Here is a 21,888-nt window from a genome sequence, read left to right as displayed (position 1 = left end):
GCATGTCTCTTTTTTTCAGCAATACTCAAGTTCCCTCCACTAAGCCCAACAGAGGAGATGGTGCTGTGAATCATGTGGTTGGCTGTGACAGGCATCAGGGCATCGGACGTCACTGAGACGATGGAGGATTACAGCAAGATACTGCTTTATGTCCCTTCTCAACTACCTCCTCATCCTTAATTTGAGATCTGGCATGAAGTGCCCAACCTCACCTGTTTCTGAGTTGTGATTTCTATGTACTTCAATTTCCCCTGTTCAATGCTCCCTTTACGTTGCACGGCAATGTGACAGCCTGAAAATCCCCAGCCTGAAATAAAATTAAATGGGCCAAGCACTTGAACAAATCACCCACACACACGAAAACAAAACGAGAGGGAACCATGTCCCAATTCTTTCACAATTTTAAAGATTGCAGAGATGGCGGCATGACAATATCACTGGACTAGTAACCCACAAGCCTAGACACACGCACAATGGCAGCTGCTGGAATTTGAATTTATTTCATAGAATCTGGAATTAAAAGCTAGTCTCAGTAATGGTCAAACAGGGTCGATTGTTAACCTGCAAATCCTTTCAACACACGCCAATGGCAGGTGGTAAGAGCAGGAGAGATTCCTGGTCAGCCAAGTGATGGAAAGAAAGTTGCAGCCTATTCATCGCTCCAGACTACAACATGCATGTAAAAGTGCATGTTGCCATAGCAACTTGGACTCCCTGAATGATCAGTAACACACACACACATTCAGTAATGGTGACCATGAAAGTATCATTGATTGTTATAGTTCAATAATGTCCTATAGGGAAGCAAATCTGCTGTCCTAACCTGGTCTGGCTTGCATGCAACTGCAGACCCAGAGCAATGTGGTTGACTCTTAACTGTCCTCTAAAATGGCCGAGCAAGCCAGCTGAGAGGCAGTAGGAGTGAGCAGCAAATGCTGGCCATCACATCCCATGAAAAAATAAAAAGAAACTTCCATCAAATCATCAACTAGGGCAAAATTTAACAGGTGGCGGGTAGAATGCATCCTGACTGCCCGTCAGACATTTAATGCTCCATGGAATGTTAATTAGCTCACTCAAGTGGAAGTCCTGCCTCAGAGAGATGCCGGCAGGCCCAGCAGTGCCACCAGGAACAGTGGCCACTGTTGGGTCTACAAGCAGTCCTTAGAAGGTCCTCGGGTCCTCAGAATCTAAGTCCCAGAGGCAGGCTGCAGGTAAGTGTGGGGCTATTTCAGAGGGGATGGGGAGAGAGAAGAGGGGGGGTGGGATCTTGATGGAGAGGCTGGCAGGGGGGGTGGGGGGTACTGGGGCATACCTTGGGAGGGGGAGCAGTTGATGGAAAGGGGGCCAGTGAGGGAGGCACCCTCCCCCCTTTCCCCACACAAGGCCCAACCAGGCTTAGCTGCTGGGCTTCCCTCCCAGACCCTGACCGCCTCTCGTTGGCCTCAAAATTGAGGCCGAGTGGGAAATGGCCCTTAATTGGTCACTTAAGGGCCTCAATCGCAGTGAGGGTAGGCAGGCTGCCCTCAACCTTGCACACCCTCCAAAAATTTAGGTCAAAAGCAGGCAGGAGGGCAGTGGGAATGCCACCCAGATAATTTAAGAGCATCACCACCTTGTCCATAATCTGCATTGTTTTAACAAAACAAAAAAAACTTATCAAGTTTCTTTTCATACTTAGTTCATCATACCAAACAACATCTTGGTGAATATACATTATATTCTCTCTAAAAATGGCACCACACCCACAAACATTCACTCCCTCCACCACCAACGAACAGTGGCAGCAGTGTGTACCATCTACAAGATGCACTGCAGGAATTCACCAAGGCTCCGCAGACAGCACCTTCCAAACCCACGACCGCAACCATCTAGAAGGACAAGGGCAGCAGATAGATGGGAACACCACCACCTGGATGTTCCCCTCCAAGACACTCAACATCCTGACTTGGAAACATATTGCCATTCCTTCACTGTCGCTGGGTCAAAATCATGGAGCTCCTTTGCTAACAGCACTGTGGGTGTACCTACACCACATGGACTGCAGTGGTTCAAGAAGGCAGCTCGCCACCATCATCTCAAGGACAACTAGGGATGGGCAATAAATGCTGGCCCAGTTAACGAAGCCCACATCCCATGAATGAAAAAAAAACAGATTTTTGATTGAGAGCCACTTAGCCAAGCGTTATTGGGGGGGCGGGGGTTGCAGACAGGAAAGTGGAGTTGAGGCCACAATCAGATCAACCAGGATCTTACTGATTGATGGATCAGGCTCGAGAGGCTGAATGGCCTACTCCTGCTCCTAATTCTTGTTATCTTGTGTGTCCTTGTAGGAATTCACTGAAAGGGTGGTGGATGGCAGATTCAACTGAAGCTTTCAAGAGCGAATTAAATAGGCACAAGGGGGGAAAAAATTGCAGGGTTATGCGGAAAGTGTTGGGCGGAGGAGGGGGAAGAATGGGACTGGTTGGACTGCTCTTGCAGAGAGCAGACAAGGGTTTGACAGGCTGAATGGCCACCCTCTGTGCTGGAACCATTTATAATTCTGCATCTGGAAATTTCAACACCACTCCCTCTCAGCCTATATCCAAATCATCACATGGACATAAATGGCCCAGAACTCAACCCTATACGATACCACCACCCACTACCAACCAGGCTGAAAAACTCTCCACAACTCCTAAAACCTGATTTTAACTCAGGGCAGGAATCACGAGTGTGGAAGCAAAGGAGATGGTAAAGCATCCATGCCCTTAAAGCTCAGAGCCTGAGAAAACTCTTTTGGAGGGGAGGTGAGCCCATTACAGGGAACCCATGGACACAATCCTTGGCTAAGTAAATACAGATTTGACAGGGATGGGCCATTGTTTGCAATTGGGAAGCAGGCCCATAGTAATCATGTGGGACCGGGAGGATCTCTCTCTTGCTCCTTTCACCTTCGTAGAACCTGCACAAAGTTTGTTTAAGGTCACTTATCTGGACATGCTGTGGCCAGGATCTTTGCTACTGCCAGCTGTCACTGATGACTATGCGGGATTTAATCAGGCTTCGGGTTAAAATGGCATTGGGTGTCCCGATGGTGTCACTGGGACATGGCATGGACAATTTAAGTTAAGTCCTTGCTCTTCTGAGGCAGATGGCCTTCCCGTGACTGAACCCAGGCCAAAAAAGTGGTGGAGGGCATGGTAGTGTGTCGAGTATGGCACAAAACCCATCATACACCAACCTGCTCCCTCCCCCAACAACAGGGGCACTTCCTGCCAGGTCGAGAAAGGTTCAAATTTGTCTTCTACTAATTAATTCTAAAGGATTTTGAATCCAATTTTTTGATTCTTCCCCCTAACTCCATATCCCTTTAATCCTCCCTAATAATCTACCAGGTTGTATTTTTGAAAGGCTTCCTTAAAGCCTATGTACACTGCATTCACTGTATTTAGCCCATCAAGTCTAGCGCTCATTTCAAAATTCCCTGCTTATTTCTATCTAGTTTGTTTTTATCCAAATATATGGTAATTTCATCATAAATTAGTCTCCACAATGTATCCCACCACAGATATTAAACAGCGTGATAGCTTGGATTCCAGGTGACTGAATTTTAAATTGGGATAGGAAGAATATAAAATATTTGTTCAAGTTTACGTAACAACTAAAGGAAGTCTAAAACATAAAACCGGAACAGATTTTCTAAATGTGGATATTGTACCTGCCCATATACGTCAAACAAGAAAATTAGTATAAGCTGACTCAGGCACAGAAAATATTCCTTATAAAACACGAAGACAAGAGGTTTCACTCAAAGTGCAATGGCATTTGGATAGGTCACAACTTAAGCTCAGAAGAAGCTGTTGGTCAGGGGTTGCAGCCGAACTGCTGACACATAGGCAAAAGCAACTTTTGAACTGAAGTAACCTGAGTTCGGTTGCTGGCCTGAGCTGGCTGGAACCGGTTTGAATTAGCTGAGTTTTGTGAAAAATAAGGGAAATGTGATAAGACACAAGTCCTTATATAGAAAAGGAGTAATGAGGTAATGCTACCTAAATTCTTGGGACAGAGCCAATAAGGAGAAGACACGGACTGGGTGAGCAAACCTAAACCAATGGGAGAGAGACAGCACAGCTTGAAGAGAAAAGATTCGGAATAAGAATGGAGAATTTCGGGCGTGGAGCCAGCAAAGTCTCCGGAGACCAAACATTGCGGAAGTGGAAGAACCTACGTCAGCAACGTAAAGACGACGTCGAAAGAGAGAGAGAACGGAACGCCTGGCCAGCGTCAGCTCTCCTTTTCGGGTATTCGCCTTTCTATTCTGTGACCACTCAGGGAGTGTCAGAGAAACCTAGTGGTTGTGCGTTTAGATCCTAGTTTGGGTATAAAACCGTATAACCTGGTGCAAACTGCATGTCTATATCTAACCAGACGTATAAGCTATATGTATATGATCTAATGACGTGAATAAAGCAAATTGACAGTTAAGAGAGAATTGACTCTTCTCTTTGTACTAAGCCAATAACCGTAACAGGTGACCCCCGGTCAACAAAGCAGACCTGTCCCTGAATCAAAGTCCAAGCTCACAATACAATACAAGTGCAGAACCGCGATTTATTGAGGAAAATAGCCAAACATACAAAACAATGTTACAACGATAGCCGGTTCAGTTGAGAATCTCTGGAGCTAGAAGAGCTGCTCTGCCTCAAGATTGTTTGCCTTTCTCCAGTTGCACATGTAAAGGCACCAAAAATCTACAGGGCCCACTCATTAAAACTCTGCAGGTAGTTTGTTTGTTTCAAGCTCTGCAGGTAGTTTGTTTGTTTCAAACTCTGCAGGTAATTCATTTGTTTCAAACTCTGCAGGTAGTTCATTTGTTTCAAACTCTGCAGGTAGTTCCTTTGTTTCAAACTCTGCAGGTAATTCATTTGTTTCAATCTCTGCAGGTAATTCATTTGTTTCAATCTCTGCAGGTAATTCATTTGTTTCAATCTCTGCAGGTAGTTCCTTTGTTTCAAACTCTGCAGGTAATTCATTTGTTTCAATCTCTGCAGGTAATTCATTTGTTTCAATCTCTGCAGGTAATTCATTTGTTTCAATCTCTGCAGGTAGTTCCTTTGTTTCAAGCTCTGCAGGTAGTTCATTTGTTTCAAACTCTGCAGGTAGTTCCTTTGTTTCAAGCTCTGCAGGTGGTTCATTTGTTTCAAACTCTGCAGGTAGTTCATTTGTTTCAAGCTCTGCAGGTAGTTCATTTGTTTCAAACTCTGCAGGTAATTCATTTGTTTCAAGCTCTGCAGGTAATTCATTTGTTTCAAGCTCTGCAGGTAGTTCCTTTGTTTCAAGCTCTGCAGGTAATTCATTTGTTTCAAGCTCTGCAGGTAGTTCCTTTGTTTCAAGCTCTGCAGGTAATTCATTTGTTTCAAGATCTGCAGGTAATTCATTTGTTTCAAGCTCTGCAGGTAGTTCCTTTGTTTCAAGCTCTGCAGGTAGTTCCTTTGTTTCAAGCTCTGCAGGTAGTTCCTTTGTTTCAAGCTCTGCAGGTAGTTCCTTTGTTTCAAACTCTGCAGGCAGTTTGTTTGTTTCAAACTCTGCAGGTAGTTCATTTGTTTCAAACTCTGCAGGTAGTTTGTTTGTTTCAAACTCTGCAGGTAGTTCCTTTGTTTCAAGCTCTGCAGGTAATTCATTTGTTTCAAGCTCTGCAGGTAGTTCCTTTGTTTCAAACTCTGCAGGTAGTTCCTTTGTTTCAAGCTCTGCAGGTAATTCATTTGTTTCAAGCTCTGCAGGTAGTTCCTTTGTTTCAAACTCTGCAGGTAGTTCCTTTGTTTCAAGCTCTGCAGGTAATTCATTTGTTTCAAGCTCCGCAGGTAGTTCCTTTGTTTCAAACTCTGCAGGTAGTTCCTTTGTTTCAAGCTCTGCAGGTAATTCATTTGTTTCAAGCTCTGCAGGTAATTCATTTGTTTCAAGCTCTGCAGGTAGTTTGTTTGTTTCAAACTCTGCAGGTAGTTTGTTTGTTTCAAACTCTGCAGGTAGTTCCTTTGTTTCAAACTCTGCAGGTAGTTCCTTTGTTTCAAACTCTGCAGGTAGTTCCTTTGTTTCAAACTCTGCAGATAGTTCATTTGTTTCAAGCTCTGCAGATAGTTCATTTGTTTCAAGCTCTGCAGGTAGTTCATTTATTTCAAACTCTGCAGGTAGTTTGTTTGTTTCAAGCTCTGCAGGTAATTCCTTTGTTTCAAACTCTGCAGGTAGTTCCTTTGTTTCAAACCCTGCAGGTAGTTTGTTTGTTTCAAGCTCTGCAGGTAGTTCCTTTGTTTCAAACTCTGCAGGTAGTTTGTTTGTTTCAAACTCTGCAGGTAGTTCATTTGTTTCAAACTTTGCAGGTAATTCATTTGTTTCAATCTCTGCAGGTAGTTCCTTTGTTTCAAGCTCTGCAGGTAGTTCCTTTGTTTCAAACTTTGCAGGTAATTCATTTGTTTCAATCTCTGCAGGTAGTTCCTTTGTTTCAAACTCTGCAGGTAGTTCATTTGTTTCAAACTCTGCAGGTAGTTTGTTTGTTTCAAACTCTGCAGGTAGTTCATTTGTTTCAAACTCTGCAGGTAGTTCATTTGTTTCAAGCTCTGCAGGTAGTTTGTTTGTTTCAAGCTCTGCATGTAGTTTGTTTGTTTCAAACTCTGCAGGTAGTTTGTTTGTTTCAAGCTCTGCAGGTAGTTCCTTTGTTTCAAACTCTGCAGGTAGTTCATCTGTTTCAAACTCTGCAGGTAATTTGTTTGTATCAAATTCTGCAGGTAGTTCATTTGTTTTAAACTCTGCAGGTAGTTCATCTGTTTCAAGCTCTGCAGGTAGTTCGTTTGTATCAAATTTTGCAGGTAGTTCATTTGTTTTAAACTCTGCAGGTAGTTCATCTGTTTTAAGCTCTGCAGGTAGTTCGTTTGTATCAAATTCTGCAGGTAGTTCATTTGTTTCAAACGCTGCAGGTAGTTCAGTTGTTTCCAGCAGTGCTACTTCTCCTTCAGGTCTTTTCTGTTTTGGTTGTCTTGTGATTGTCCCCTCTCCAGCTACGGGTGGGGTTTCAATCCACTGATTATTCCGCATTAAGAAAATCTTCCCCAATCTCAGGGCGTTAATGGTTCTTTCGATTTCAATCGCTGATAAATAAAACAAATGTTTTTGGTTATATTTTTCGTATGTTTTCAGTATTGCTCATTGTGCCTGCACAATTATCAATCACTGGATACTACGCATCACAATTAACCTGGAAAGGAAAATCGGATGGACCTGAAGTTAAATCCTGCATACTCAAGGAAACAATTGTCTCTTTAAGAAGTATTTTACAAACACTATGACTTGTGACACAAATTGTATCAAAATGATCCACTACACTGACAAGAGGTAACTATGCTCCTTAGGTGACAAATTATTATAACATTTTGCTGTTCTCCACTGCCAGGTGTAAGTACAGTGTCTCTTTTAAAAAGAAAACATGCTAACTAAGCCAGACCATCAGAGAATCCTCTCCTTCTCCTTCCCCATTACTCTGACCTTTTATGAACATATCAAAGAAAACAAGGAAGCAACAGCTAGTCTATCAAGCCTATCTCATCCTGACACAGTGCAATCTACACACACCATCAACTCTGTCTGCCCCTGGCATCCCTAAAGTCAAAATCTCCTGGACAGCCAAGAAAACAAAAAAAAAAGTACATTAAATTTAGAAAAACTTCTGGTAAATTTCCTACTGGCCCTGGAAGGCAATCAAGCAAAGAGTCCACAGTGACTGATATCCGAGCAAACCCACTTACCTTCTATAACTTAGGGTATCATCCAATCACAGGAACTCACCTCGCTCCCTTTTGAAAGCCTGTAGCAAATCCACATTACCATGCATACTGGTAACTAATTCAACAATTGATAACTCTATGAAAAGATGGTTTTCTTGGCATTTGATCCAACTTGATACTTCTATAACTTCTACTGATGCCTCTTAGTCCATCACAGTCTAAGCAACTCAAATAACCCACCTATGAACAGACTTGAATCTTTTCATTATTTTAAGACTGCAAATATATTGCCATAAAATCAACACTTTTCAAAGTAAAAAGCCCAAGTTCTCCAAGTCTGTTCTCATAAGTAAGGGCTCTTAAACTAGGTATCAATCCAGTAGTTTTCCTTTGAACATCTTGAGTCTTGATATCATTCCCCATGTAAGGAGGCCAAGATTGGATACAGTAATCTACATGAGACAACCAGTTGCGAAACAACCAGCTCTTCCACGTCATTTCAATGTCCTTCCACTGTATTAGCATCCATTTGGAGGGCTAATCAGAAGACATGCCATAGGCCCTTTGCTCAGCCTTGTTCTGATAGGAGGGCGAGGGATAAGCTGCAAGAGATAGGGCCCAGAAGAAGTATCTTCTACTTTCTTTGGATGGCAGTCGGATGGATCCACAGCCCCCAACCAAGAGGAATTCCACATACAGACCTATTTATCTGTGCAAGTGAAGGGCACATGGAGTGGAAGCCAAAACCCTCAGAAGAATTCTAGCTGCATGAACTAAAATTAAAGAGAGCAACTAGACAGCTATCTTAAAAGAACAAAAACAAAAATACCTGGAAAAACTCAGCAGGTTTGACAGCATCTGCAGAGAGGGATACAGTTGACGTTTCAAGTCCGTATGACCCTTCATCAGAACTAAAAAATATAGAATTTCTTCCTATAGTGCTGGAGCTGCCCGCCCTTCACCACCTGTAATCCACAAATACCAATTAACCTCTCCAATACCAATTTCTTCTACAGTTTCTTGCACAAACCCCGCTTCATTCTAATCAATGACAAATAAGCACTCAACACGATGGAGAAATCGGGGTTGAAAAACCTTCACTGGGCTTTGTGGTGGAGCAGGTACCAGTGACATTTGCTCCTCACTCCACTGGAGTATCTAGAGTTGGAATGGGGTCACCTGATTTCCTACAACCGAATATGAGGGGTAGGAAGGGTTGGTGGTGAAAAAGGCACTTTTTTTAGTTCTGATGAAGGGTCATACGGACTCGAAATGTCAACTGTATCCCTCTCTGCAGATGCTGTCAGACCTGCTGAGTTATTCCAGGTATTTTTGTTTTTGTTCTAGATTTCCAGCATCCGCAGTATTTTGCTTTTAGCTATCTTAAAAGGTTTGGAGCCTGGCCAAAGAGTGAATTATCTGCAGTGCCATTCTCACCACCAACCCTGTCCTACCCCTCATATACAGTCGTAGGAAATCAGGTGACCCCATTCCAACTCTAGATGCTCCAGTGGAGTGAGGAGCAATTGTCACTGGTACCTGCTCCACCACAGGGCCCAGTGAAGGTTTTTCAACCCTGATTTCTCCATCGTGTTGAGTGCTTATTTGTCATTGATTAGAATGAAGCGGGATTTGTGCAAGAAACTGTAGAAGAAATTGGTATTGGAGAGGCTAATTGGTATTTGTGGATTACAGGTGGTGAAGGGCAGGCAGCTCCAGCGCTATAGGAAGGCACTTTGGACTGGTAACACAATGATTATAGATCATTACACTGTACAAGTATTCAAACATTTGGAATATTGCCTCATATCCTTACATATGGAGTATTGGGTTGGATCCTTATGATGGAGCTAATGAATGGGCTGCCTAATTTAAAGGTGCTTTAATTTAAAGGCACCATAGGAACAATTATTTGTCGTTGCACTCCCATGAAAACTACTTTTCCCGTTCTTAAAGCTGTACTGTGTATTCGCCTTAAACTGCTCACTCCTACTTTACTTCAGTCTCTCTCACTTTGATTCCTTTCATCCTTCACTTTCATCTCTCTCTCTCCACGCATTTGTTTCTGTCTTTCACCCTCTCCCTTCACTAAATCATAAACCACATGGAACAGAAGGAGGCCATTCAGCCGATCGAGCTTGGGCCAGCTCTTTGGAAGAGCTATCCAATTAGTCCCACATCTCCACTCTTTCCTCATTGCCTTGCATACATGTATTTTTTCAACTATACATTCAAATCCCTTTCAAAAAATTACTCCTGATTCTGCTTCCACCACTCTACCCTGCTCAGGAACATTCAGCAAACCCCATGGTCACCAATAAAGTATAAGTTTTTTTTAATTAAAAAAAAACTTATTTGGAGAGCTCCTGGCACTGCACACTTTCACCCACCTCACCACGCTCCCTCCTACTTTTGCTCTTCGACACAGTCTTTAAGCAGAAGATTCATTTTCAGAAAGTGAAGGGAATCCAGGAATATTGGATGAGTTTCAGTGTTTAATTGTAAAACTTGGGAGAATTTTTATTACTGTGGGAGAAGTGAGAAAGCTAATTCTCAATTATGGGAGAATTGGATCTGGGATCGCAGGAGCACAGCTGCAAGTAGTGGGAGGTGCAACCTGGAGTCTTAGAGTAGTATATGGATGTGGTGGTGGTGAGAGAAATGATGCCATGAAAAAAGTGACCATTTATTTATTTCAAACGTCATTCCCTTTTCTCTCTACTGTTGCAGTGCTGAGTAATATATTGGAGACTAAGATGTTTATCTTTGCTGCTGGAAGAAACACAGCTGGCCTGGACAGCCTGCCACACTTGCTCTTATATCATCAAGGCTAAGGAATTTCCATTGCCCATTGAAGCATAAATGAACAATTATTACACAATTACATTTCAAACAAGTTAGAGATTTAATAGTTCAAATGCGAGTACAGAGGCAGGGGAAAGAGGAAACAACGAAAGTGAAGGTCCATGAGAGGATAGAAGGCAAGAGTAATTATAATGGCAAAAGGCATTTTAAAGCGATGACACTAAGGCCATTGCTGAGCAGCAAAAGGAGAAGGTCAGGGAGGATAAAGGGAACACGACAAAGTGTGAGATTGGAAGGTGTGTTTGGTCAGAAGGAAATAAAAGGATGAAGGATCCAGAGGGGCATTGGTATGCAAGATCTGTTGAAACTTGAATCCCTTGACATCTAAAAATGAAGAATATTTTTATTAAAGCATTGGATGAGATGAAGGATATAATGGAACAGCAGAACAGGAAACTCTGAAAGAAAGTGTGAGTTGATGCTTCTGAAAATAGAGCTCGAGTGTGTTCATGGGGCGGCATGCAGAGTTGAGCATGGATCTCAGAAATCCTTTGTCTATTTACCCATCAAATCTTCCTTCAAATCCCTTTGCTCCAAGGAGAACATCCTCAGTTTCTCCAACCTAACCTTGTAGTTAAAATCCCTCAATCCCGGAACCGTAAATCGTAAATCGTAAATCACCTCAGCACACTCTCAAAAACCCTCACATCCTTTTCAAAGTTTGATGACCACAACTGGACACAGTCTAGTTGTGGCCTAAACAGAGCTTTATAAAGGTTCAGCATAACTTCCCTGCTTTTGTACTCGATACTTCTATTTATCAAGTATCCATACACTTTACCAATTACTCTCTCAGTATGTCTTGCTGCCTTCAAAGACCTATGCACATGAACCCCTAGGTCCCTCTATCCCTGCACTTTCTTTAGGACTGTGCAATTAAGTTTATATTGCCTCCCCTTCCACCAAAATGCAGCACCTCGCGCTTCCTCACAATGCCATTTGCCATGTCTGCCAGCCTTTATCCTGTTACAGTTAATTAGTATCACCCTCAGTGTTTGCTACACTTGCAGGTTTGGTGTCATCGGCAAGTTTTGAAATTTTACTCTGTATTCCAATATCCAAGTCATTTATATACATTAGGAAAAGCAGTGGTCCAAGCACTAAGCCTTCAAGAATACCAGTGTCTACCATCCTCCAGTATGAAAAACAACGATTTACTGTGACATACACCATTTTTAAAATCTAAGCTGACACTGACCCCACTATTCCATAAGCTTCAATTTTATTAACCAGCTTTTTGTGTAACACATTGTCAGACGCTTTCTTAAAATCCATATAGACAACATAAACTGCACTCCCTTCAACAACCTTCTCTGTTACTTTATCAAAAAATTCAGTTAGATTAATCAAGCATGATCTGCCTTTTATAAGTCCATGCTGGCTCTCCTTAATTACCTCAAACCTCTCCAAGTGCCTGTTAATTTTTTTTCTGCCTGATTATTGTTTCTAAAGCCTTACCCACCACTTCAGTTAAAGTGACTGCCCTGTAGTTACTAGGATTGTCCTTGCAGCTTTTCTTGAATACGACCACTCTCAAATCATCTGGCACCTCCACTGTATCAGGAAGTTTAGAAGATCGTGGCAAGCCCTTCCACTATCGCCACTCCACTGTCTGTAACAACCTCGGATGCAAGCAATCTGGACGAGGCAACTTATCCACTCTGAGCACAGCCAGCCTTTTCAGTACATCTCATCAATTTTCACCCCAATCATTACCTCTACCATCCCAACTTCCACCCATATTGTGTTAGCATCCTCTTCCTTCGTAAACACCAATACAATGTACTGATTAGGTATTCTAACCTGTGCCTCTAAGCAGATATCACCCTCTTTGATCCAATAGGCCACACCATCCCTCTTATTACCCTGGTAGAACATTTTTTTTGTGTTCCCTTTATGTTAACTGCCATTCTATTCTGAAATTCTTTCCTTGTCAGTATTATTTTGCTCTTCACTTCCCCGCCCAACTTATTGTATTTGGCCTGGTTCTTGCTTGAAGAATTCACCTGATATGTATCATCTACAGTCTTGTTTCATCATAATCTCTAACTCCCTCATCATCCAATGAGCCCTGGCTTTGGTTCCCCTAACATCTTCCTTTGTTGAAATGTACCTAGCCTGGTACTGAAGTATCTCTACCAGAAAGATCACACATTGTTCCATTACAGTTTTTCCTGTCAGTCATCCCATTGAGGTTAGCCCTCTTGCAATTTAGAAGTTCTATTTTAGATTGTTCCTTGCTCATTTCCATTACTAATCTAAACTTTATGATATGATGATCACTCCTACCCAAGTATTCTCCCATAGAAACTTTGTCCATTTCTCAGCATCATATCCAGCAATGCCTTTCTAGTTGGGCAGAGAGCTAATCAAGGAAGTTCTCCTGAATACATTTCAGAAATTCTTCCCCCCCTCTTTCCCCTTACTCCAACATTATTCCAATCGATATTATATTGAATAAAGTCCCCCAATATCTCCACTCTATAGTTTTTGGAAATCTGTGATTTTCCTGCAATTTTGCTCCTCCATCTCTTTCGCATTATTTGAAGGCCGCCAGTAATGTTGTCACACTCATCATGCTTCTCAACCCTAACCAAATGGATTTTGTTCTGACTCCTTCAAGGACACCCTCTTTCTAACACTACAATTTCTTCCCTAATCAATACTGCAACCTCACCTCCCTTCTTCAGTTCCCGATCTTTTCAGAACACTTTATATCTTTGGATATTAAGCGACCAGCCCTCATAATTTTTAAACTACATTTTCATTATTGCCACTACATCATATTCCCCTACATGGCTACTTGTTCTTGTAGCTCACCAACCTTACTCACCACATTGTTCACTGTGCCTTTGTATTCCTGATCTTGCTCCTAACTAATATGATACTGCTTTCTTCTCTAGTACTTTTCAACACTCTCACTTAGTCCTCCTTTCTACTGGTGCTGGCACCCATTCCACTGCCAGTTTAGTTTAAACCCTCCCTAACCACACTACTGAATCTCTCCATGTCCCAGTTCTATTGCAGTGTAACCCTTAACCTTTTGCCTCAGAACTGGTCCCAATGCCTCAAGAATCTGAAGCCCTCTCCTATACCATCCCTCAAGCCACATATTGATTCTATCTTATTTCTACTCTCGCTAACACATTGCACTAGCAGTAATCCAAAGATTACTACCTTCAAGGTCATATTTTTTAACTTCTACCTTAAACTCCAGGAAATCTGACCATAGAACCTCAATACCTGCCCTCTCTATGTCGATGTTGAGTACTGTGCCTTGTTCTTTACTTATTTTTTTCCTGAAATGGCCTAGCTTTATTATATCTGTTATTTTTCCTCTCTTGGGAGATTAGCTGATGGGATGAGGAATATTGGGACAGGACATGATAGATCAGTTGGTCTTTTTTATGTCTGTCTTTTTCATGTGTGTCTTTTTCATATTTTTTGTATTTGAGGGTCTGGAGGTGACAATACGACTTGTCTCTCTTTTGTTGGCATCTGACTCCTGTGACCCACTAGCAATTGTTTTACCTTAGCCAGTAAACTGGCAGTTGAATACGGAGAACAGCAGGAATCAAGCCTGGAAGGAGGATCTCAAGTACTACCTAGAGACACAAATGAGGGGGAAGTGGGACATCCAGGCCAACTTCAGGTCTGGTCGAGTTTGGGGATAAAGCTGTGAGTTGGAGACAGAATGCACGGTAGCTCCAGCCATTACGGGAAATCTGCCAGTATGTGGGCCAGCAAATCAACAGCAGCACAAACTTTGTTACACAGCAAGTGGTTAGGATTTGGAATGCACTGCCTGAGAGCGCAGTGCAGGCAGATTCAATCGGGGCTTTTAAAGGGAAATTTGATAACTATATGAAGAAAGAATATTTGCAGGGCTATAGGGAAAAGGCGGGGGAGTTGGACCAGAGAGCCAGCATGGACATGACGTGCCAAACTGGCTCTAGGCCATTACCATTCTATGATTCAATGAATCTGTATCCATCCCTCGTTGCTTAAAAATGTTTTCCCCCGTAATCTCTGGTTCTTTTGTCAGTCACCTTAAATCCAACCCTTTACCCATTTCTAAAAGTTTCTCTTTATTTCTTTTATCTAAAGCCTTCATGATTTTAAACACCTCTATTACATCTCCTCAAGTTTTCTCTACTATAAGGCGAACAATCCCAGCTTCCCCAGTCTACCCATGTAACTGCAATCCCTCATCCCTGGAACCATTCTAATAAATTCTCAGAAGTAGTTGGAAAATCACACAGAGCACAAGTCTGAATTTCTGATACTTACCCCCAGTTGAACGAGTCTGTCCACCAAGAGTACGAAATCAGAAGATTGTCCCGTTGTCGCAGCCTTCAAATATCATTTGCTCTTACATTACAAAGAAACCTGATTCAGCAATATGCCTTTACTGCAAATTGTATACTATCAGGAACAATCCAAAAAAATTGCATAACTTACTCTGCAAAGGAATCCTGGGCTTTTCCACACTTTCTACGTGTTTGAGTAAGCAAGTATTAAAAAATTTTATCTCATTTAGGAATTTTGATTCTTCCATCCTGGCCTTTCTCGCATCCTTCAAGGCCTGTGTCATCATTACCATATTCCAGGGATTCTGACTACAAGAAAATTGTACAGTCTAAATGATGTTTTCAGTTAATATTAATCCAACTTCATGCAGCATCAGCTAATCTTCAAACCATACATCAAAAAGTGTTTTATTATTGGCAGAATTACTAGCAAAGGTAAAAAAACAAGTAGGTAAAAACCAGAAAAATAAAGTGATAAAACTCAATATTAAGCTGTAGGTGCATTGAGGCTGAAATTTATTTAAAATGATACAAGATAGCGGCAAAGAGTGATGAAATATTCACCAGTGAAGCCTACAGCTGAATCACTATCTTACCTACACTTTCCTCTTCTCGCCCTTGGCAGGACTGCCACTTCCTCGCCTGTAATGCAAATTGTGGTGGTGGAGGGGGCGGATGTGGAGGGAGAAACCAGACCTGTGGTGGCTTTCCCTCTCGCCCATGATACTGCCACTCCATGGGGCTGCCACATGACAGACAGAGGTTGAGGCTTGAAGTGCCTGGGTTGGGTAGTGTAGTGATCTGTTACTGCTCAAACAACTCAGAGGCACAAATTGAAAATCCCACATTGTGGTTTGAGAATTTGAATTAAGTTCTTTGCAATCCGGAAAGTAAAAGCTGGGATCAGTAAAATGGAATGATGCTGTCAGTCAAATGTCCTCAAGGGAGTGAGAGCAGTCATCCTCACCCAGTCTGGTCTCTGTGTCACTCCAGTCCCCACCAATGTGGTGGTCTCTTAGCTTCCCTCTGAAGTGACCTAGCAACCCACTCTGTTATATCAAACTGCTTAGCACCATCAGCCCACGTTTTCTCTAATTTTTGTTTTTCCCAGCCTAATTGAAATTGAATTGGTATCTTTAAAGTGTTTTACACAGCAGCATTAACAGACCCAAGGTCCCCCTTGCAGAGGCAGAACACTTTGTACTGACCTTAACTCTCTCTACCTATCTGCACCTGATTACCTTGCCAATATGCTAATCTTCTGGTAGCTCTAACTGCCAGGCAATGGCAGACTCTCACTTGGTGATGAGAATCACTTGGCAAAAACTGGATGAACTTTCAGAAATCAGAGAGAGTGTGGCAAACCGCGCTGGATTGTCAGCAAGTCTCCTGGAATTAAGAACTGATTCACAGAGATTTCCATGAGAAAGCTGGGAGAAATAAGTTCAGGCTCAGCTGGTGACTGCTACAGTTCGTTCTTTCCAGCCTGCTTTCTGACCTGGGCAGCTGCTCTCACATCCAGCTCCTGTCCACACATGGCCAGTTCACTCACAGAACAGAGCAGTGATCATGTTAAAGGAGGCTGTAGGTTTCAGCATCGAAGTCTGAAAGCCTCGAGTATCCAGAGATACTGGTGTTCAGAAAAGTCAAGAGAGCTGATCCTCTGTAAACTCTGTATTAGGAGGTCTCACCTTCTTGGAGCTGGATCTCTGTGCCTAGCCCCTCTGCCCCGTGGAGTAGCATGGGCTGGGTTTTACGTTTCTTGACGGGGTAGGGGATGCTGAATGGAAACTGAGTTACCTCTCCCGCCATTGTCGAATCAAGCGATGGACGGCCAATTAGTGGTCCTCTGGCAGGATGGCAGCCAATTATCAGTGTGAAGGGGGGGGGGCTTTTGGCAGGCTCCAAAAAGCTAAAAATAAGTTTAAAAAAACCTTCCCGATGCTGATACCTTCAACAACAGAATCTCCTGCTACATTCTGCCGTGGAATCTGCTGCTATATTCTGCCATGGCCCCAGTGATGGTCCTTTTCTTCCACCCTTGTGCCTCCTCATCATAGCTGCTGTGAAACACTCCCAAACCTTTTCATGTCCGACACCCAAAAAATTGCAGACGATCGGGTCATTAACAAGCTCAATAGCTTGTTAATTAGTAATTTTAAAATGCCGGGTGGGCTTTCAATTTGCGTGCCTGCTTGCTGTCCATAATTTCAGAGACTGGAGTGATGTCGTTGTATTGCCGGCACATCATCAGCAGGGTGCGGGGAGACAGTCTGCCTGGTTTGTGGTCATAAAATTGTGACTGAGGAGAAGACAGCTGCTGCTGGTGCTGTTCCTGTTCCTGCTGGTGTTGCTGCACCTCTTGCTCTTTATCAAAATGAGTGAAGTTCAAGACGGGTGAACTGATTTCTAAAGATGTTGGCAATTGCCCATCAAACACTGAACACACTCTCTGAGACGGAATGTTGTGAGTAGCAGTCTCTCACCTGGCCATGACTGAAGCTTTTCAGTCTCATTGATCAAAGGCTTCCCAGCCTGTTAACTTCACTGAAGAAGGGAGCTTTCTTACTATGCACTCACATGATTGACCTTGGTGAATTGCTGACAGCTCAGGAAATAGATGCACTGGCTCAATGGCTGATTTAAACATCAGTTAATTACCTATTTGTATATGATACTTACCCGACAACTCCAAGATGATTCCCCATTCAACTTCAATCCCACCACGATGAAACACAGAAGAATGCAGGGTGATGTCAGGATTCTGACCCAACATGGCTTTTAGGGGATTTAACTTCCTTTGTGTGGACAGGTTAGATACTGCCCTGTGAGGATGCGGCAATACTCTCTGGCAATTTCAAAATCTCACACTCCATACTACTTCCAGACATTTTGCAATGGAAACTTTTTAGAAAATATTTTATGTGCTTGGGTGCCTGACCTTTTAAATAAAACTAGTTTAGTGTTCACCTTACAGCTTCATGCACATGCGTTGGTCAAATTTAAGATCCTGGTTGGGCTGTGTGACATTAAGGTAGTGCTGAATCAATGTCTTTCAGTACATGAAGGGGACACACCTACTTGCACCCTTATCCTCAAAGAATGTCATGCAAGGCTGTGCAGGAAGTGGCCAGCAGCATGGGCCACACATGAAAAGCAGTGCAAGACCTCCATCCCGACACTGCACAAACCAAATTTGTGCCCTTTAACTCGTAATACTGAGTGATACCATATATCGTGCATTGACCCAAAGGCTTTACATTGACACAAACTGTAGTGTAATTTGAGCCTAAATTTCCCCAAACCAAATTTAAGTAAGTGATGCAAGAGCACCTCAGAAAGTAAACTTGTACTGCTTCAACTGAACACTGACCACAGTAAAAGTGCAACTGGTGTGAAGTTTAGAACTTTCCCAAGTGCTCGAGTGTTTGGCTTATTGCAGAGATAATGGCCTCCATGTTCTATTTTTCCTCAGTAACCAGTATAAATGAGTGGTCAGGTCAAGGACAATTTTCTTTTTAAACGATATCCACATGTATTTGCTTGACATTATTATTTTTAATGGCATTTATTACTTACAATTTGAACTGATCAGATATAGAAAGGACATTTTTTGGCCTAGATGGCTGCAAATTGACTGCATGATTCATCATGTGGCTGCAGTGCTGAATCACAGCCAGGTAATAATGCTGCTTTGACTTTCTTCAATCACCTATTTTTAAAAGATATTAAAGACAAAGATTAGGAAGTCTGCACCTCAACACTTTTATTGTTAAATAACATAAGATTTATTGATTAAAGCACCAAATATATAACATCCAAGTGGTAATTAACCTCATGCAATTCTTCACACAAGGTTAGGAATTCAAGACAATCCCCTTGGAGACTTTTATAGGCAGAAAGGGTAGTTCACAAATTATTATTGCTGGTATGTTAAATAGACTCAAAGTAGATGGTTTGATTGATATTGAGGAGGAGTTGCAGCTTCAATTACCCTAATTTCCTACTATATCTTCGAGTTTGGTTTGATTTTGATTTCCAAGTGGAAAGGCACTTTGTCCACATGTGTTGAGGTGAAGTGGACAATCCTCACCCAGTCAGTTAGTTTCAATGGCTTTTCACTATATCGAGTGGAGCTGTCCATGTACCCGGTCCAAAAGTATATGAACATATGGCATTATCCTAATGCACCTGTATTTCCCATACTAAGGAAATACTTCAAGTTTTTTAAAACTACAGGTTTATATATTTATCATGTGACCTCTATCTGCAGCATTAGGCACAAAAGAAAGCTAAATGCGTGCTCAGCTTTCATGTAACAGCAAAATGTTTTAATCAACTTCTAACCTGCAAACAAGGACTTTCCCCTCAATTGAAGTTGACAATGGGGAAACATTTCCGTGCAAGTTCTCTCGATCACCACCATAACTTTGGCTGAAGAGTAACAGGAACTCTGAAAACCAGCATAACCCTAACCACACAACGATATATTAAACCTCATTTTGTGTATTATTTAGCTCTTCCAATGCATGTGCTCACACCTTGTTATATCCAATTCAATGAAAGAAAATGTTTGGACATGAATATAATATATTCCAGACTTCTGGGAGAAGGAAGTTTTCACTGGATTAATTTTGTTTAAAAAATGTGCTTTTTGACTTAAGCAGTTTAACTTAACCTTAGGCAAATATAAATATTCCTATTTTGACATCTGAAGGTTGACCTTCAAATTGGGAGCAAATTGTGTGCTGTTGGAGACAGTGAACGGAAGCTTATTTTTTTTGGCTACCTTTATGGGTTATGGTTCCCAAAGAGTCAGCAAAATTACAACTTTCAATTCTGAAAGTTATATGGTGATATAAATGTACCATTTGGTGTTACTGGGCCATACTGACCAGGAAAATCTCAGGTCAATCCCCAACTTGTGGTGACTTAGCTGATTTCAACCACAGATGTAAAAAATTTAGGGCAGGATTTTTCATTGGACGAGGCTTCCTGCCCCACCACCCGAAAGTTAGTAGGGAATGCTTCCTTGCAGCCATTTAATGCTTCAAGGAGTGTTAATTGGCTGGAGGTGAGAGAGCTGTCGGCTAATCCGATTAGTCAGTGGCTCTGTACTGGGGCCACAAGCAGTCTCCAGATTCTAAGCCCCAGAGTCCAGGATCAGGTAAGTGCGCAGATTCTCAAAACAGGGAAGGGAGATGAGGGGGTGGGGGAAACAGAGCAGAGGGGGTCTTGATCAAGAAGCCAAAGAGGGAGCACCCGCAAAGGGGAGGGGTGCACCAATGTGGAAAGGAGGCCTTTGAGGGAGGTGCCTCCCTTCCTGCCCGAGGCCCAAGCAGGATGACCTGCTGGGCATCCCCCCCACTCCATCCCTGAACTCCTCCCACCTGCCTCAAAATTGGTAAGTGGCCCGTAAGTGGTCAATTATTGGTCACTTAAGGGTCTCAATTGGGGCGAGGGAGGGCCACCCTAGGCCTTGCCCGTCCCCCAGTAATATTGTGGACAGGTCAGGGGTGAGTGGGTGGGAAGGTCACCTGGGGAATTTTACGAGCATCCTCACCTGCAAACCCACTGGCCAGGATTTCCCGGTCGGCGAGCGGGGGGGCGGGGCCCGGCCCACTCGCCGATGTGTAAAATGAAGCAGGATGATGTTGGGCGGAACTTCCAACATCCCCGCGCCCCATTTCGACTTTCAGGAAGGCGGGGGCTCAGCAGAATCAGCTGTGCGCCCGCCGACCTGTCAATGGCCAATTGAGGCCATTGACAGAGTCATTAAAGTAATTAATGGACCTGCCTGTCCAACCTTAATGTTGTCGGGCAGGCTGGGAGCCCTGGCGGGCATTAGAAAAAGCATGAAACCTCATCCACGGGCAGGATGAGGTTTCATGTAGGTTTTTAAAAATGTAATTAAAGTGTATTTAAAAGTGATGGACATGTCCCAACTCATGTGACAGTGTCACATGAGGGGACATGTCAGGGAAATTTTTTTTTCTATTTTTCCGGTTTTTTAATTGTAGAGCCGATCTCTGAGGCAGCACTTAGCGTCAGGGAAATGAGTGCGCTCTTTCGTGTGCATGTGCTAAAGAGCGCGCTTTCGGCTCAGGGAATCCCTGCCCCCGCCCATACGGACGTGACACTGGGCGGGCCTTAATTGGCCTGCCCACATAAAATGGCGGCGCGCCCTTAACTTCTCCCTTGATGGGGGGAAAATTCTGTCCAGAAGATGGAAACTATAAAATGCTGACCTCAAAATTGCAAATTCCAGAAACTGGAAATAAAAACAGAAATTGCTGGAAAATTACAACAGGTCAATCAGCAATTTTATAAAAAATATGGGTTTTGATGTTACATATTGCATAAAAACTGAAGACTGAAATGTGACCAGCTGTTGGAGTTCTTTCAGGAGATGCCACATATTGTGTTAGGGAAAAATCGATGGAATGCATGGGAAGGTTGGGGGAGAAGAGGGGAGTTTCTGAAGTGCATTCAGCAGAATTTTATTCAACCAGCTCAACAAGGGAAGAGGCATTGTTGGATCTGATTCTGGGGAATAAGGTGGGTCAAGTGAATCGAGTGTCAGTAGGGGAAAATTTAGGGAACAGTTGGCTTTGACTCATAAGGTTTTGGTTATTTATGGAAAAGGATAAGGGGTAATCTAGAATAAAAATACTTAATTGGAGGAGATCCAATTTCTCTGTGTTAAGAATGGGAGATTTATAGGATAGTTTTTCTTTGATCTTTCATGTGGTGTGTGTGTCACTGGCTAGGCCAGCATTCATTGCCCATCCCTAATTGTCTTTGAGAAGGTGGCTTCTCAGCAAAACCACACCCCATGAAAGAATTTTAAAATTTCAAGGTAAAATGAAACATGAGACCTCTTACTAGTTCTGCACAGCAATAAGCTAACGTGGCCTCGTTGCCAAGGGGACCAGGGTCCAGATTGAGTCCTATTG

The 21,888-nt window shown here is 42.7% G+C and overlaps 1 protein-coding gene across 3 annotated transcripts in view; it reads right to left on the bottom strand.

The window, feature by feature from the left end:
- Positions 1 to 4,571: 4,571 nt before the first annotated feature.
- LOC144681895 (uncharacterized) overlaps positions 4,572 to 21,888 on the bottom strand; it is a 67,719-nt gene continuing 50,402 nt past the window's right edge. For all 3 annotated transcript variants that reach the window (XM_078544023.1, XM_078544031.1, XM_078544012.1), the window contains 3 exons: positions 18,512 to 18,644; positions 15,084 to 15,241; positions 4,572 to 7,124 (listed from right to left, as the gene is read on the bottom strand). In XM_078544023.1, coding sequence (XP_078400149.1) covers positions 4,753 to 7,124; positions 15,084 to 15,241; positions 18,512 to 18,585 — 2,604 coding nt within the window. In that variant the 5' untranslated portion in view covers positions 18,586 to 18,644 and the 3' untranslated portion in view covers positions 4,572 to 4,752. The remainder of the gene's footprint in view (positions 7,125 to 15,083; positions 15,242 to 18,511; positions 18,645 to 21,888) is intronic.

The sequence above is a fragment of the Cetorhinus maximus genome, chromosome 1 (assembly GCF_964194155.1).
Source record: "Cetorhinus maximus chromosome 1, sCetMax3.hap1.1, whole genome shotgun sequence".
NCBI lineage: Eukaryota > Metazoa > Chordata > Chondrichthyes > Lamniformes > Cetorhinidae > Cetorhinus > Cetorhinus maximus.
This window is presented reverse-complemented; position numbering and strand designations above follow the sequence as displayed.